General features: G+C 43.0%; 1 protein-coding gene across 1 annotated transcript in view; it reads left to right on the top strand.

The window, feature by feature from the left end:
• Positions 1 to 9,461: 9,461 nt before the first annotated feature.
• The window catches only part of ACTR3 (actin related protein 3), a 78,461-nt gene continuing 71,176 nt past the window's right edge, over positions 9,462 to 16,746 (top strand). The window contains exon 1 of the mRNA XM_039479851.2: positions 9,462 to 9,540. Coding sequence (XP_039335785.1) covers positions 9,497 to 9,540 — 44 coding nt within the window. The 5' untranslated portion in view covers positions 9,462 to 9,496. The remainder of the gene's footprint in view (positions 9,541 to 16,746) is intronic.

Genomic DNA, 16,746 nt, shown 5'->3' with positions numbered 1-16,746 from the left:
ACTAGATACTGCTAAGTAACTTCCCAGAAGGGTGTGGCAAACATCTCCACCAGTGATCTGCATGTTCATTTACCATACCAGCCCTGGATATTTTTCTATTTTAAAATATTTTCTTCTGTTCTGTAGTTCAAAAATATATCTTTAGTTAGTGGGAATTCAATTGTTTATGTAAACAAGTCTTCCCATTAATGGCTATGGATTTCTTTTTTTATATAGGAAAGTCCTCTCCACCTTGAGATTGTATAAATGTATTTTTCTAAATTCCCTTCTAATTTCTTATATAGTTTTATTTTTGTTATTTGATTCATTTGTTCTTTCAACAGATATTTTATTTATTTATTTATTTATTTATTTATTTATTTGAGACAGAGTTTCGCTCGTTACCCAGGCTGGAGTGCAATGGCGTGATCTCGGCTCACTGCAACCTCCACCTCCTGGGTTCAGGCAATTCTCCTACCTCAGCCTCCTGAGTAGTTGGGATTACAGGCACGAGCCATCATGCCCAGCTAATTTTTTGTATTTTTAGTAGAGACGGGGTTTCACCAAGTTGACCAGGATGGTCTCGATCTCTCGACCTCATGATCCACCTGCCTCGGCCTCCCAAAGTGCTGGGATTACAGGCTTGAGCCACCGCGCCCGGCTCAACAGATACTGAGTATTTATTATACGCCAGGCTCTCTTCAAACTCTGGTGAGAGTATTTTCTAGCTGGGAGAGACAACCCTAGTGGATAAGAAACAAACAAACCAATAATAAGAAAATCCTCACCGGGCAGAGCGGCTCATGCCTGTAATCCTAGCACTTTGGGAGACCGAGGTGGGTGGATCACCTTAGGTCAGGAGTTCAAGACCAGCCTGGCCAACATGGTGAAACCCCATCTTTTTTAGAAAAAGAAAATCCGGCCGGGCGCGGTGGCTCAAGCCTGTAATCCCAGCACTTTGGGAGGCCGAGGCGGGTGGATCACAAGGTCGAGAGATCGAGGCCATCCTGGTCAACATGGTGAAACCCTGTCTCTACTAAAAATACAAAAAAATTAGCTGGGCATGGTGGCACGTGCCTGTAATCCCAGCTACTCAGGAGGCTGAGGCAGGAGAATTGCCTGGGCCCAGGAGGCGGAGGTTGCGGTGAGCTGAGATCGCGCCATTGCACTCCAGCCTGGGTAACAAAAGCGAAACTCCATCTCAAAAAAAAAAAAAGAAAAAGAAAATCCTCGTTGATGATAAACAAATGAACAAATAAATATATAAGACAAACCTAGTTGATAATAAACAAACGAAGCAATAAGTAAATAAGACATGTCCTCCAGAGAATTCACACTTGGTGATGGGGAAAGACAGTGACAGGCTACTTTAGATTGGGTGGTCAGGAAAGGCTTCTCTGAGGCAGCAAGTGATTAAGGATTAACTGAAAATTGGTGGAGAAGTCTGGGGAGTGGACCAGGTGGTAATGCCTGGTGCGTGTGAACAGCAGCAAGGTTAACGCGGCTAATGGAATAGGGGTGAAGATGAGACAAGCTCAACACTGAGGTGGGCACCAGAACATGGAGGGCTTTGTAGGTCCCAACAAGGAGTACAGATTTTATCGTATACTGGAGATTTGTCATCCATCTAGAATCTGTTATACATAACAGGAGGCGTATGTGTTTCTGCAAGTGTGTGTGTGTGTGTGTGTGTGTGTGTGTGTGTCGGAGGGGGGAGATGATGTGACTTTTATTTTCTTTCAAATAGAGTCAAAATTTAATTAAACAATTCATTCTTTTCTTGGGGTTTTTCTCTTGTTGCCCAGGCTGGAATGCAATGGCATGATCGCGGCTCACCACAACCAGGTTCTGCCTCCCGGGTTCAAGCAATTCTCCTGCCTCAGGCTCCTGAGTAGCTGGGATTACTGGTGTGCACCACCACACTCAACTAATTTTATATTTTTAGTAGAGATGGGGGTTTCTCCATGTTGGTCAGGCTAGTCTCAAACTCCTGACCTCAGGTGATCTGCCTGCCTTGGCCTCCCAAAGTGCTAGGATTACAGGCGTGAGCCACCACTCCCAGCCAAACTATTCATTCTTCACAGGCAGTGAGGGGATTAGGATTCTATCCCACAGAATCTCACCTCATTTCAAATGTTGTACAGGTATTGCTCTATGAAATATATTTTCAATTAAAATCAAGCATATAATGACTATTTCCATCCCAGCATCTTAGCTTGTTCAGGCTGCTGTAACAAAGCATTCCTAGTGGAGCGTCTCTAATCTGAAAATACAGAATCCAAAATGTTCCAAAATCTGAACATTTTGAGCACTGACATGACACTACAAATGGAAAATTCTACATGTAAGTACTTAATACAAACTTTGTTTCATGCACAAATTAAAAATACTGTATAGGCCTGGTATGGTGTGGCTCATGCCTGTAATCCCAGGACTTTGGAAGGCTGAGGTGGGCAAATCACGAGGTCAGGAGTTTGAGACCAGCCGGGCCAACATGGCAAAATCCTGTCTCTACTAAAAATACAAAAAAAAAAAAAAAAAAAAAAAAAAAGCAAAAAGAAAAAGAAAAAAAAAATTAGCCAGGCGTTGGTGGCCGGTGCCTGTAATCCCAGTTACTGGGGAGGGTGAGGCAGGAGAAATGCTTGAACCCAGTAGGCAGAGTTTGCAGTCAACTGAGATCGTGCCACTGGACTCCAGTCTGGGTGGACAGAGTGAGACTCTGTCTCAAAACAAAACAAAAGTCTAAAATTACTTTCAGGCTATGTGTATAAGATGTATATGAAATATAAATGAATTTTGTGTTTACACTTGGGTCTTATCTCCATGATGTTTCATTCTGTATATGTGCATATTCCAAAATCTGAAAAAAAATAAAAAATCTTAAATATTTGTAGTCCCAAGCATTTTGGATAAGGGATATTCAATCCGTTATGCAAAAAGCAATTTATTTATAAACAACAAAAATTTAGGCATGTAAAAATGAGAAATTTAGCTGGGTGTGATGGCAGATGTGTGTAATTCCAGCACTTTGGGAGGCTGAGGAGGGAAGATCACTTGAGCTCAGGAGTTCGAGACCAGCCTGCCAACATGGTGAAACCTTGTCTCTACCAAAAAATACAAAAATTAGCAGGGCTTCCTGGGCTGCACCTATAGTCTCAGCTACTCTGGAGGCTGAGGCAGGAGAATTGCTTAAACCCAGGAGGTAGGCGGAGGTTGCAGTGACCCAAGATCAAGCCACTGCATTCCAGCCTGGGTGACAGAGTGAGACTCAGCCTCAAAAGACAAGCAAACAAACAAACAAACACAATGGAAATTTATTTCTCATAGTTCTGGAAGCTGAGAAGTCCAAGATCAAGACGTGAGCAGAATCATCTTCGGAGAAAGGCTGCTTTCCAGTTCATAGATGGCTGTCTTCTTGTGTCCTCACATAATGGAAAGTGTGAGGCAATTCTTCGGGTTCTCTCTTAAAACAGCACTAATCCCAATTCATGAGGAGTCTGCCCTCCTGACATTATCACTTCCCAAAGGCCCTACTTCCTAATACCATTACCTTAGAATTTCAACACATGAATTGGTGGAGGGTGAGAGAACACAGACTTTCAGTCTATAGCTCCCAGGGATGTGGCCACTGAATAAAATATTCTAGAACTTCATTTTAAATCCAGGGTAGATTAAGCTTATAAGTCACATATGAAAACCAGTTTAACTTATAGTCACATAAAACTTTTGATAAAAAACAACCCTAGTTGATAAGCCATTTTACTCACAGGACTTGGCTCTGAAGAAATGACTTTTGGCTAATCCTCAAAATGAAATCTACTCCCAAAGGGCAAGATCTGCCACCAGTGAAGATCTTTAAAACAATGTACTGTAGGCTTTGAAGGCAAATCTAAAGAAGAGCTTCTAAAAATACTCTGCACAATGGTAGCATTAAAAGAGTAGGCACACAGGCCCCAAGATAACATCTGTGAAGAGGAGGACAAGCTTTTGGATGTTTAATTTTGTACGTTTAAGTAATAAGTCAGTCATTACTTTATAATTAAACCACATTCCTCTTGATCTGACCTTAATAAGATCACTCTGTAATTTGTAACAGGGTTTCTTACCAAATTCAAGCTTTATAACAACCCTATAGGTTAAGTATTGCTGTCAATTTTATAGATGAAGAAACAAAGTGAAAGAATCATACTCAATTCAAGTGTCTTGATTCTAAAATTCAGTGCTCTTTCTACACAATAAGTTAGTTGCTAAGGTCACGCAACTTGAGAAGTGAGAAGACAGTTTTCATAGTCTCTCCCCTATAACCACTTACCTGCTCCCAATCAATGCTCTCTGTGAATCTGATTCATTGCCAATTTGCAAATAGTCATCCCTGTAGTACATACCTAAGTTGGTTTTTAAAATACTGTTTCTCAGCCAGGCGTGGTGGCTCACGCCTATAATCCCAGTACTTTGGGAGGCCAAGGCAGGCAGATCACGAGGTCAAGAGATTGAGCCCATCCTGGCTAACATGGTGAAACCCCATCTCTCCTAAAAGAAATACAATAATTAGCTGGGCATTTTGGCACACGCCTGTAGTCCCAGCTACTTGGGAGGCTGAGGCAGGAGAATTGCTTGAACCCGGGAGGTGGAAGTTGCAGTGAGCTGAGATCGTGCCACTGCACTCCAGCCTGGCACTTGGCAACAGAGCAAGACTCTGTCTCAAAAACAAAAAACAAACAACAAACCAAAACTATTTCTCATCTTAAATTAATGGAAATTGAGTGACATGAATTTCCTGGACACTTTTAAAGATCCAAAGACATTTGCTAATTTATCGTTACAATTAAAGAGCCCCCAAAAAGGCCTAAGAACATTTTGGACTCTATTTCTTAGTTTCTTTAACATATCGGGGAAAAATCACTTAAACTCTATGGGCTTAGGCTTCTTAAATTTGATGCAAGTAATGAGAACTTGCTATGGCTAACTTGAGCCAAATGAGAAGGATATTGCAAGACTCATAAATGCCTGAAAGGTTGGGAACAGGTTTGGAAATGGGTGAGAACCAAGCACCTCGTTGACCTGAACTAAAAGGAAATTGAGGTGCTATTAGGGAGAAATATGAAATGGAATATGAAATGTCTCTGACATCCTTTGCTTCTGTATTTTGAGACGAGTAGGTAGGGAGAGGGTGCATATGCAAACAGGGTGGTCAGAAATGCTTTGGCCGGATGTGTATCTGAAGGCTATGTGCAGCTGAGGAAGGCTGGGCCACCACAGTGGCAGAGAGGCTGGCCAATCTTGCATGCAGCAAACAGGAAGTAGAAGAGATCTTTTTTTTTTTTTGAGATGGAGTTTCGCTCTTGTTACCCAGGCTGGAGTGCAATGGCGCGATCTCGGCTCACTGCAACCTCCGCCTCCTGGGTTCAGGCAATTCTCCTGCCTCAGCCTCCTGAGCAGCTGGGATTACAGGCACGCGCCACCATGCCCAGCTAATTTTTGTATTTTTAGTAGACATGGGGTTTCACCATGTTGACCAGGATGGTCTCGATCTCTGACCTTGTGATCCACCCGTCTCGGCCTCCCAAAGTGCTGGGATTACAGGCTTGAGCCACCGCGCCCGGCCAGTAGAAGAGATCTTAAGCAGGCAAAGTGTTTGGGTAGATAGATTATGAGGAATAAGCACAAATGACATTTCCAACAAGCACTGAAAGCCTCCAAATGCTTCTAACAGTTACTGCCTTTACAAATACAGGACAGTCTTGTCTATGTGAGTCTGTGACAGTTTCCTCATGCCTATGAAATGAGAGATGGTACTTAGCAGTGACATGGCTTCATATTTGAAGGCAACAAACTACTGAACCACATGTAGCTTCTGAAATTGAAAGATGCAAACTGGCAGGCCACAGGTGAGATATGGCATGCAGAAAAAAAATTAGTTACTGTCTTAGTCTGGTTTGTGCTGCTTACAGAATACCAGAGACTGGGTACTTTATAAAGAATAGAAATTGGCCAGGCGTGGTGGCTCATGCCTGTAATCCCAGCACTTTGGGAGGCTGAGGCAGGTGGATCACGAGGTCAGAAGTTCAAGACCAGCCTGACCAATATGGGGAAACCCTGTCTCTACTAAAAATACAAAACTTAGCTGGGTGTGATGGCATGTGACTGTCATTCCAGCTACTGGGGAGGCTGGGGCAGAAGAATCGCTTGAAAACAGGAGGTGGAGGTTGCAATGAGTTGACATTGCGCCACTGCACTCCAGCCTGGGCGACAGAGCAAGACTCTGTGTCAAAAAAAAAAAAAAAAAAAAAAAAAAAGAACAGAATATTTTTCATAGTTTTAGAGACTGAGAAATCCAAGATCAAAGGGCCAATATCTGGTGAAGGCGTCCTTGCTGTGTCAAAACATGATGGAAGGCATCACATGGGCAAGAGAGAGGGAAGAGGGGCAAACTCCTTTTTATCAGGAACCCAGTCCTGTGATCCATTCATGAAGACAGCGTCCTCCTGATCTAATCACCTCATAAAACTCCCACCTTGCAACATTGTTGCATTGGAGATTATATTTCTAACTCATGAACTTTGGGGAACACATTCAAACCGCAACAGTTACCAAAGATGAAAATGCAGATTTCAGATTTCTCTTGAGGGGGAGAGGGCAGGAAAGTACCAGGCCTGTATTTCCACATAGCAACAGTTGTCTGCTGCCTTCTGTTGGGTTGTGGGCTCCTTGCATTGCCATACCCTCCTCATGGTCCCCTTCATTCATAACAGTACCTGCATAGACCTCGAAGCACTAGTGTCCCACCCTGCTTAACTACTTCCATGACAACTGCGCAAGGTCAGTGTGGGCAGCCATCTTGAGCGCCACCGGCAGGGGCTGTCCAAGTGATCTAGGGCACTAACCTCTGCTCTTGGGACTTCTTTGGTAGGATCTCTTCACCCCTCACTTACTACTTGTAACTGCTGGAAACAACCATTTATTCTACCCCTACTCAGCCACGTCTGTCTTTTCTGTCAGTGCCAATCCTCAAGCATATGCTTCCTCAAAGGATGCAACAGTAGAAGCGGCAGCAAAGAATCCCCATCTAAAGTCTTCTAAAATGTAGCAGAGAAACGAACGACAATGCATCTCAGAGAACGACTTATTTGACTTCTTTGAAAACAACCTCTAAGAAAAGACTTCTCTTGTGAATAGCTGTAGACATGCTGGACACTAATTGATGATGATGCCCTTTAGTGAGTCTCCTCTGCACCTACCTGATCCCCTCTGGATGCTGGCCCTCATAGACATCTATCCCTGAACTCTGGAACACATCATATCATACAACGCACGATTCAATCTGGACTCTGCTGGGGCCACTTTCTAAAAAGCAGCCGCAACATTTTCTTGCCTAAATCCTTTCAAGTTGCTTAATTTTTTAAAAAACCAATTACCACAAATCTACTTTATCAAGCTGCTTTTAAGATTAAACTTTAAAATGCTTAGAGCAGTCTACAAATTCTTGTACTGTTTGACTCTTCCTTATCTCTCAGGCTTCATCTACTGCACCTTCCCTGGCTCTTTCATTTTGACTATATGGATCTTCTTTCAGTTTTTGGAAGAAGCCAAGCTTGCTCCTGCCTCAGGGCCTTGACACTTGCTGTTCCCTCTCCTGGGAGACTCTTCGCCCCATCTCAGCTTTTAAATACCAGCTGGTCAGACTCCTTCCTTGCCTTCCACCTTCCTTCCCTTCCACCTTCCTTCCATTCTCCCACTCCTCGCCCTCATTTCTCAGAGTTCTCAGTTCTCTTCTTTCTATTGCTTTTAACACAATTTGTCTGTTTTCCACTAATCTGTAAGCTCTACAAAAGACCTTAACTATTTTCCATCCCAGCGAATATTCAGAGTCAGCACAGTCCCTGCCATAATAGAGTAGGTAAGCAATACTTACCTGTCAAATGAATCAATGAAACACCCAATTCCATCCCCCAGGCCAGCTTAATACCATACTACATTATTTTATGGACTGAATAAGACATCCTTTCTTTTAAAAAATATTTTTATTTTAGCTTCACGTTAGCAAACTCAGAATGGTTTATCATAGGAAAACCCTGGTGGAGAGGAATGATATTAACCTTCTAGGTACCTAAAGTGCAACTAGGAACTTATTAGAAATGCAAATTCTCAGCAGAGAATTCTGGGGGTGTGGCCCAGCAATTTGTTTTAACAAACCAGAGGTAATTCTGATACACACTAAAGTTTGAAAGGTTTCTTTCAGGCTTTCCAGTTTTCTTTCTTTCTTTTTTTTTGGAGGGATGGTGTGTGTGTGTGTGTGGGGGGGGGGGGGGTCCTCCCTATGGTGCCCAGGCTGGTCTCGAACTCCTAGTCTCAAGCTCTCCTATTTTTTCCCCCTTGGCCTTCTAGAGCATTGACATTACAGGCATGACCTACTGTGGCCGGCCTCCGTTTTTAACTTACAACTTTTTTTGGGGGGTGGGGGGAGTGCCCTTAATCCTTTCTATTATAACGCTGGTAGGCTCTTACTACTCCTGCGGGAAATCTTTGTCATAATCTAAAAGCCTTGAATAAAGGCCTATTTGGATAGCGTATACCACGCAGAATATATTCCTGGGAGGTTTGCCTTCCTTAGGGACCCAGGTCAGCCCTGGGAGGTGGGGGATGGGGAGCAGGGCCACATTCTAAAGTCCTGTAACAACTCACAAGTGCCACTGAATAAAACTCGCAACGAAGGCCTAAGGGCCACGGCGACAAGTCTTTGTCCATCCGTTCCCCGACTGCTCACCCTGATACCGCTCTTTTCCACCCAGAAAAGCAGCCACTCAAGTTTTAAGAAGGGATGCCTGCCGCGGACGTTTTCGATGAGGCCGCTTTCCCCCAGGAGCCGGAGGATATTCGTGGCTGCAGGAGGCGCTTCCAGTCTTTCCCGAACCCAGCAAAGCAGCAGCTGAAACTAACCCAAGGGCTGCCACCGAAAAGCCCCCGCGAGCCTCCAAAGCAGAACTAGCCGCTCGGCAAGACTTCTGCACCTCTGTCCTCCTGGAAAACTCGCAGCGGATTTCACCGACTTCGGGATCGGAGCCCCGGCCGGCGAACCCACCTTACTGCGCATGCTCGCAGGCCCCTCCCGCTCGGAGCGGAAGCGGGAGCGCTCCGAGCCGGAGCCTGGCCTGGCCGGGGCGTCGGCACCGGCGGCCATCTTGGCTTCCCGGGGAAAGGCGGCGTGAGGGGAAGAAGTTGTAGGGTGGGGGCGGGAGTGAGGAGGAGGGAAGAGAGAGGGGGAGGAGGCCGCGGCGGGGGAGGAGGCCGCGGCGGGGCAGGGCGGGGACTGCCTGCCTGCCTGGGTTGCGGAAGTGATAGCCGCCGACCGAGCCTGCTGCTTTCTTGCTACTGCTCCGGCTCCCCGGCCACCCCGCGGACGCTGAGGGCGGCCCGGCTGTGGATGGTCAGATAGCCCCTGTCTCCCGCCGCCCATCTCTGGCCCCTAGCAGCACGGAGCAGACGGCGGCAGCAGCAGCAGCAGCAGGCGAGGAGGAAGATGGCGGGACGGCTGCCGGCCTGTGTAGTGGACTGTGGCACGGGGTAAGGGGGCTGACGGGCGGGGGGTGGGGAAACTGAGGCGGAGGAAGGAAAATGGCGGGGGAGGGAGGAGACCGGGAAATGAATGGTGCGGCAAGGTGCCGCCGCCGGCTGTCAGTCCTGGTCCCGGCGGCCAGCAAGGGGTGGGGCCCGGAGCCGGGGCCTCGCCGGTCCCCGAGTTTCTCCCTGCTAGGGCTGGGGCGGGGGCGCGGGCCCGAGGTTCCCCTCCAGCCCTGCCAGCGGCTTCCTCCGCGCGACCCCTCCCGGCCCTTCCCCCACTGCGGTGGGCTGTGCCGCCCGGAGAGTGCTGGGGACGGGCGCTCTTGGGGGGGTCCCCGGGCGCGACCCATCCGGCTTTCCTTTCCCTCCGCGCCCCTTTTTCCCATGGGTTTGGGGACCCAGGGCCCGCGCTCGCGGACTGGCCTGGCAGAGGAGCGAGAAAAGAGAAGCGCTCCTGGTAGGTTTTGCAAGATCGCAGTGACAACGCTCTGCCCAGGGTGTGGGTGGGGAAAGGGAAGAATCGGACTCTGAAAACGAGAACCTACAGCGGGGCTTTCATTGGACCACCCACCTTCTCTTTTCGATTCCCGGTCATTTCCATCTCCCTCTGCATTGTAACCGGTGAACCAAGTCACATTTTAATTCGAGAGAGAAAAATGTCATGTGTTACTTCTGTAGCCTCAAAAAAGTCCCCCAGTGAGCAAGCGCGCTGCAACTTCCTTAGTTTTGTCAAAGCCGCTTCCTGCTTTCAGTCTTTTATACCCTTATAAGGTAGTTTTTCGTTTCCAACCTGAACACATCTTATTAGAACTTTTAAAATTAAGCAGGTTTTAAAGAGACTGAATTAACGGTGCTTGGTATCCGTTTATGTAACTTAAAAAAATGTACTTGTGTTTCATGGAGAAGGGAGAAAGGAAGCACCCTGGAAAATAAACTAATTTAAGTTGCATATGTTCCTTCCGTGATGGTATCTTGAAGGAAGGAGGAAGGAAGGTATAGACCGTCTATATAGAGGTATATAGCAATGTGTTTCAGTTGCAAATAGTTACTCTTAGATATGTAGGGTTTGCTAAAATATAGAATGGCTTTAAAGTGGTCATTCAGTTTGTATTAATAGACATTTCAGAGAGTTGTACCACACTTTGTATAACTACATAGAGAATAGGCTACTTTTATTTTAATGTAGAATCACTGTTTCACCATGTAGAAAAGTGTTTTCTTTTTTCTGTGATTACATCGCTCTAATTCCCAAACACTCCCAATTTTATTTTTGAGGGGGAAGGTAGTGAGAGGTGGACTGCAAGGCTTTTTTAAAAAATTATGGTTAATCATAATTATTAATAATTTTCATTATTGTTCCTTGATTGTATGTCGTTCACTCTTTATTCCATGTAAAATTTCTTTAATCTTCATGCTCATAACTAGCTAGTGTGGCAGTTTCTAAAATCCCAGTCAGGTAGAGAAACAACCAACTTAATATTATCCCCAGGAAAACACTAGCCTAGATTAGCCTTGGAACATCTATGTATTTTTTCGATGAACACTTCATTAGTTTCTTCTTAATCCAGTCTCTTTTCTCTGAACCAATAATTTTTTATTCTTCCTCCCTTCTTCATTTAATTGGTGAGTAGTTTTATGTCTAGGTTCAGTTTTAAAATTAGATTTGGCCTGAATCAGTAGGACTTTTCAAATATGTTTTGTTGAAGTGACAATACGGCTGCGTAATTAATGTTTTAGAAATTACTGAGTTGTCAATAAAAATAGTGTAAATAACTGTGGCCTTAAGAAATAATATGGTAACATCTCAAGTAGTATGTTACTTTTATTCTTTCCATTTTTTCCCTTTTGAAGTAGTTTTGAATTAGTATACTAGATATCTCATTGAGGTTAACTGTCCTTAAGTGACCTCCTTTCCTAAAGGGCAACCTTGAATTTAAAACATGCTGAATGACCAGTAGGATCAGGGAGAGGGGTTCAGTTTAGTCTAGGATATTTCTGTTTTAAAATTTTGATTTTTACAGTAGTATATTTTGACATTGGTTTAAAATAAATGTCAAAATTTATTTTGACATTATATTATTACATTGGTTTCCCCAACAAGGAGAGGTTGTTAACTGCATTCATGATTTTAATGGAACTGATTAGGAGTCCCTTTGCCAGCTCACTCTCTTTTACAATTTGTCACTACCTGAAATTCCCCCTTTAGAGTTTCAGTTATTTTGGTCCTCAAAAGGCTTTTTGGTCTCTCAGGAAAGTTACACCTTCAACTTTATTAACACATGGGTAAGTCCTTGAGGTTGGGCCCCCGAGGTAAGCATCTCTAAGTATGGCCTTAATAGGGAATTTTTACATTTCAAAATTCTGTGGTCCCCGAATGCAAATTGTGCACCTATAATTTGTCTATTTGTTTATGCTTTAGAGAATGTATTCAGCTCTTAGGTCTCTAAATTACAGTTACCCACTTAGTTTATGTAAAAAATTATAACCTGAATCAGATTGTTCATTTCATTCATTATATAAATTAGGGAAAAGGTGGCTGATTAAAAAAAATGGCCATCTGTAAAACTTAATTGTTTTAGATAAGAAGGCTGTTAAGAGTTAGGAGACTTGAAACTTAATCCAAAAACTATTAGGGATTGTCCAGCAAAACTCAACATATGAATGGCATAGATTCAGTTCGTAAAAGAGAATACTTGCTGGGCGCCGTGGCTCAAGCCTGTAATCCCAGCACTTTGGGAGGCCGAGGCGGGTGGATCACGAGGTCAAGAGATCAAGACCATCCGGGTCAACATGGTGAAACCCCGTCTCTACTAAAAATACAAAAAATTAGCCGGGCTTGGTGGCGGGTGCCTGTAATCTACTCGGGAGGCTGAGGCAGGAGAATTGCCTGAACCCAGGAGGCGGAGGTTGCAGTGAGCCGAGATTGTGCCGTTGCACTCCAGCCTGGGTAATAAGAGCAAAACTCCGTCTCAAAAAAAAAAAAAAAAAAAAAAAAAAGAGAATACTTATTTTGAAAAGAATTTGAAAAGAAATACTTCCTTCATTCACATGGATACCCTTACCTACACACTTTCTTGGCTTGTATTGGAAGGCATTGTAAAATACAATTTGAGCACATAGCTTTCCATTGATTGCTTAAAAACTAACATAACTCAAACCTGCTGTTAGTGGTGAGGAAAGCACTTTTTTTAAAGGCATTCACAAACTTTTTTTTTTTTTTTAAATTGTAACACTCGTGTGATCATTCTAAGGTTTTTTTTAGGAGCTGGGGGAGGGGAATCTTTTTAATTTTTTTTTTTTTAAATCCTGTTTTTACTCAAGCTTCTCCATCATTCAAGGCAAATGGGGGACTCCTTATATACTTTTGTCATATTGTAGCTTGGGTACAGAGATGCACTGTGAATTTTTTTCCCCCTTTGCCTTTTTTTTCCTCTGGTAAATACTATGTTGGTAAATTATTTCCATTTATTATGATAGCAGAGGCTAATACAGCCTTATGTCAGAGTCTTGGATATATTCATGTCTGGAGTGAATTAAGGAGTTTTGCTACTTCTTAGCAATCTTAAAATGTAAGCATAAATAATTTGTAGGAGTCAGTGAAAGAAGAGGCATATTTGTATTGTGGCCACATTGCAGCAATTAGTGCAGATGAGAATGATCTTGTTTGAGAGATGTGAGGAATATCTGCATAGATAAGGGAAGGTGTTTGTGGGAAGTTCATGTTTCTTTCATGAATTCTGTACATGTTGTTTAATAATAATGCTTTTTCTTTTTTTTTGAGACTGAGTTTCTTGTCTCCCAGGCTGGAATGCCATGAGGGTATCTTGGCTCACTGCAGCCTCCGCCTCCTGAGTTCAAGCGATTTTCCTACCTGAGCCTCCCAAGTAGTTGGATTACAGGCGCCTGCCACCACACCCAGCTAATTTTTGTATTTTTAGTAGTCAGGGTTTCATCATGTTGGCCAGGCTGGTGTTGAACTCCTGACTTCAGCTGATCTGCCTGTCTTGGCCTCCCAAAATTCTGGAATTACGTGAGCCACTGTGCCCGGCATAATAATTGCAGAGGACTATTTCTTTAGCCATCTCCAAAGGCAGAAACGTTCAACAATATCTTGTTAACCAAAAAGCACTCAAAGAAATTCTTACTCCTTGATGAGTCACCTTCGCATGCTGTTTGAAGTAAGTACAACAGACATGCGTCTGGTGAGAAGTCAGATTCTTTCTTAGACTTAGGGAAAAACTCTCTCTCCTTTCCTACCTGCCAATTTTGTGTTGAAATAGTGACTTTGGATTGCAAATACCGTATTAGAGTGAATGAACTTCCCAGTCTTACTATAAAACACAGTTCAGAATTTTAGGCACAGAAGGGAAAGGTCACTTGTGGAGGACCTGCTGCCATGCTTTCTATGACAGCTGTTTTTTAACCTAATTTTATAAGTGAAAAAAACAGGATTAGAGAATTTAAATTACTTTTTTTTTTTTGATACCATCTAGCTAGGAGGTGGTTTGATCTGCTATTTGGACCTGAATTCTTTGTATTTAAGTCCTGTGTTCTTTCTGTTAACACTTTAGGGACTCTCCTAGGAGACTGCCTTTTCAGAACTATATGTGTTGCTTTTATTTTTGTTAGTAAAGTTAACTCTGTTCCTATTTAAAGTCATCTTACAAAAAAAATCTCAGCCTTATGAATTTGATTCACTTAGAGAAACCCTTCTGTGTAATCTTTCTTATTTGGTTTACATTTTCCCCGTCCTGGAAGTGTGAATGCCTGGACTGTTTTCTTGTTACTTTGCTCAAATTTAATCTCTAGAAAAAAATTACTCTTTAGGTTGTGTTTCTCAGGAAATAATAATAGCTAGCATTTATCAAGAGTTGTATGTCAGGCCCTGTGCTTAATGCTTTATATTATCTCATTAACTTTTCACAACAACTTGAGAAGTATTAACTTTGTTTTATAGGCTAGAAAATTTAGACTTAAGAGAGGCTAAGCTACTTACCCAAGATTCTGTAGCAAGTAATTGTGGCAGAGCCTCTACACTAGATCTTCCTTCTGTTAAAGGTGAACCTTTGATATGGCTTGGTGCATAGTAGGAATTCAAATCTTTGTTGTATGAATGAATGAACAAGAATTAGGAATATGGTTTTTTAAAAAAACTATGCATCAGACACCCCATACCCAGTGACTCAGAATCTCAAGGGTTGGACTATGAATATTCATTTAGGTAGGCTTCCTAGATGATTCTTCAGCAGCCCACTCAAGGGCCAACTTTGCAGAAGTTCTGAAACCTGGTATTGCCAGTGGAGATGGAGCAGAAGAGATAAGTTAGGACAAGATTTTTTTTTTTCTTTTTATGTTTTTTTCCTGCAAGTTATATTTTGTGTAATTTTATTTGTAGATAGTGAGGGCTTTGTAATCATCTGTTTTTGAGTTCAAGCTCTATCACTTAATAGCTATATGACTTTATACACGTGAACTGCTGTAGGTCTTACTTCTTCCCATCTGTAATTTGGAGATGATAGTATTTACCTTATAGGTTTTTTTGTTTGTTTTCGAGACGGGGTCTCCGTTGCCCAAATTGGAGTTCAGTGGCAAGATCATGGCTCACTGCATCCTCAAACTTTTGGGTTTAAGCTATCTTCCTGCCTCAGTCTCCTGAGTAGCTGGGACTACAGGCACATGCCACCATGTGTGGCAACTTTAAAAAATTTTTTTTCATGGTGATGGGGTCTCACTGTGTTGCCCAGGCTGGTCTCAGACTTCTAGGCCCAAGTATCCTCTTGCCTTGGCCTCTCAAAGTGTTGAGATTACAGGTGTGAGCCACCATGTGCAGCCTTCTGTTTTGTTTTGTTTTTCAATAATGCATGAGAATGGTTCATCATAGTACCCAGCACAATAGATTTTAATCATAATAATCAGTTGGTTTTCTCTTTTTCTAAGTTCTGAAGGAAAGGAATACAGTGTATTATGCATATTTTCTTATCTCCTGCACACCTCGGCCTGCCTGCCACACACAGTTCTCTGCACAGTCAAAATGTTTTTGCTGATTTGAGAGACTGAAGGCCGTATAGCTAGGACTTTGTAGTTGATTCCAGTGGATTGTAAATAGGCATCAATGAATATTTCAAGATTGTAAGCCTGAGTGATTGGGACAATTAGGGAGTTAGCTTTAAGAAACCGAGTAAGGCCGGGCGCGGTGGCTCAAGCCTGTAATCCCAGCACTTTGGGAGGCCGAGGCGGGTGGATCACGAGGTCGAGAGATCGAGACCATCCTGGTGAACATGGTGAAACCCCGTCTCTACTAAAAATACAAAACATTAGCTGGGCATGGTGGCATGTGCCTGTAATCTCAGCTACTCAGTAGGCTGAGGCAGGAGAATTGCCTGAACCCAGGAGGCGGAGGTTGTGGTGAGCCGAGTTCGTGCCATTTCACTCCAGCCTGGGTAACAAGAGCGAAACTCCGTCTCAAAAAAAAAAGAAACCGAGTAAAACTGGAATTTGTTGGAATGATTATTTATAATTGGAAACATTCTAGAGGAAATTAAAAATACAGGATCTTTGTGAATGAAGATGGGTATTTGGGAATCATATAATTTGTTACTTGAAGCTAATAATACGAGAGCATTCAGAGAGAAAAGAATGGGAAGACTGAATATAACTTTTCCTTTAAAAAATTGTGGATAATGTGATCTAGTTTCTTGAGCATCACAGTGACTGATCAGCTTGTGGTGACTGATCACTATGCTGACAGTCAATCTCCACCTCTCTCATTCAGTTTTCTAAGAGGCAAAATTCTTAATCAGGAGGAGAGTAGCACTAGCTAAACTTCCCTTGTCCAGCATGCTCCTCCTCTCACAGCTTGTGGAAACAGCTAAAGGATTGGACTAGGAGCAGAAGTTTGGAATGGTTAAAATGTAGCAACATGTGTTTTCTGAAACAAAATTCCACTATAATAAAAAAGCATTTGAATGCTCCCTTGTAATTCTATTAGAACTTGTGGCCTTTTTAATGACACAACCTAATCAGTGATAGGCAGGAGTGTAAAGAAGCAAGAGCAAAGCAATTTAGTACTAATAGCACTTCAAAAATCTGTGCTGTAGCTTACCAAACACAACATTTATGAATTACTAGATAAAAGTGAGATAAGGTGATGTTATTCGATTGTTTTAAATTTAGCTCTTGAAAATAGTATGGTGACTAATACTACTTTGT

The sequence above is a fragment of the Saimiri boliviensis genome, chromosome 5 (genome assembly GCF_048565385.1).
Source record: "Saimiri boliviensis isolate mSaiBol1 chromosome 5, mSaiBol1.pri, whole genome shotgun sequence".
Classification (NCBI taxonomy): domain Eukaryota; kingdom Metazoa; phylum Chordata; class Mammalia; order Primates; family Cebidae; genus Saimiri; species Saimiri boliviensis.
This window is presented reverse-complemented; position numbering and strand designations above follow the sequence as displayed.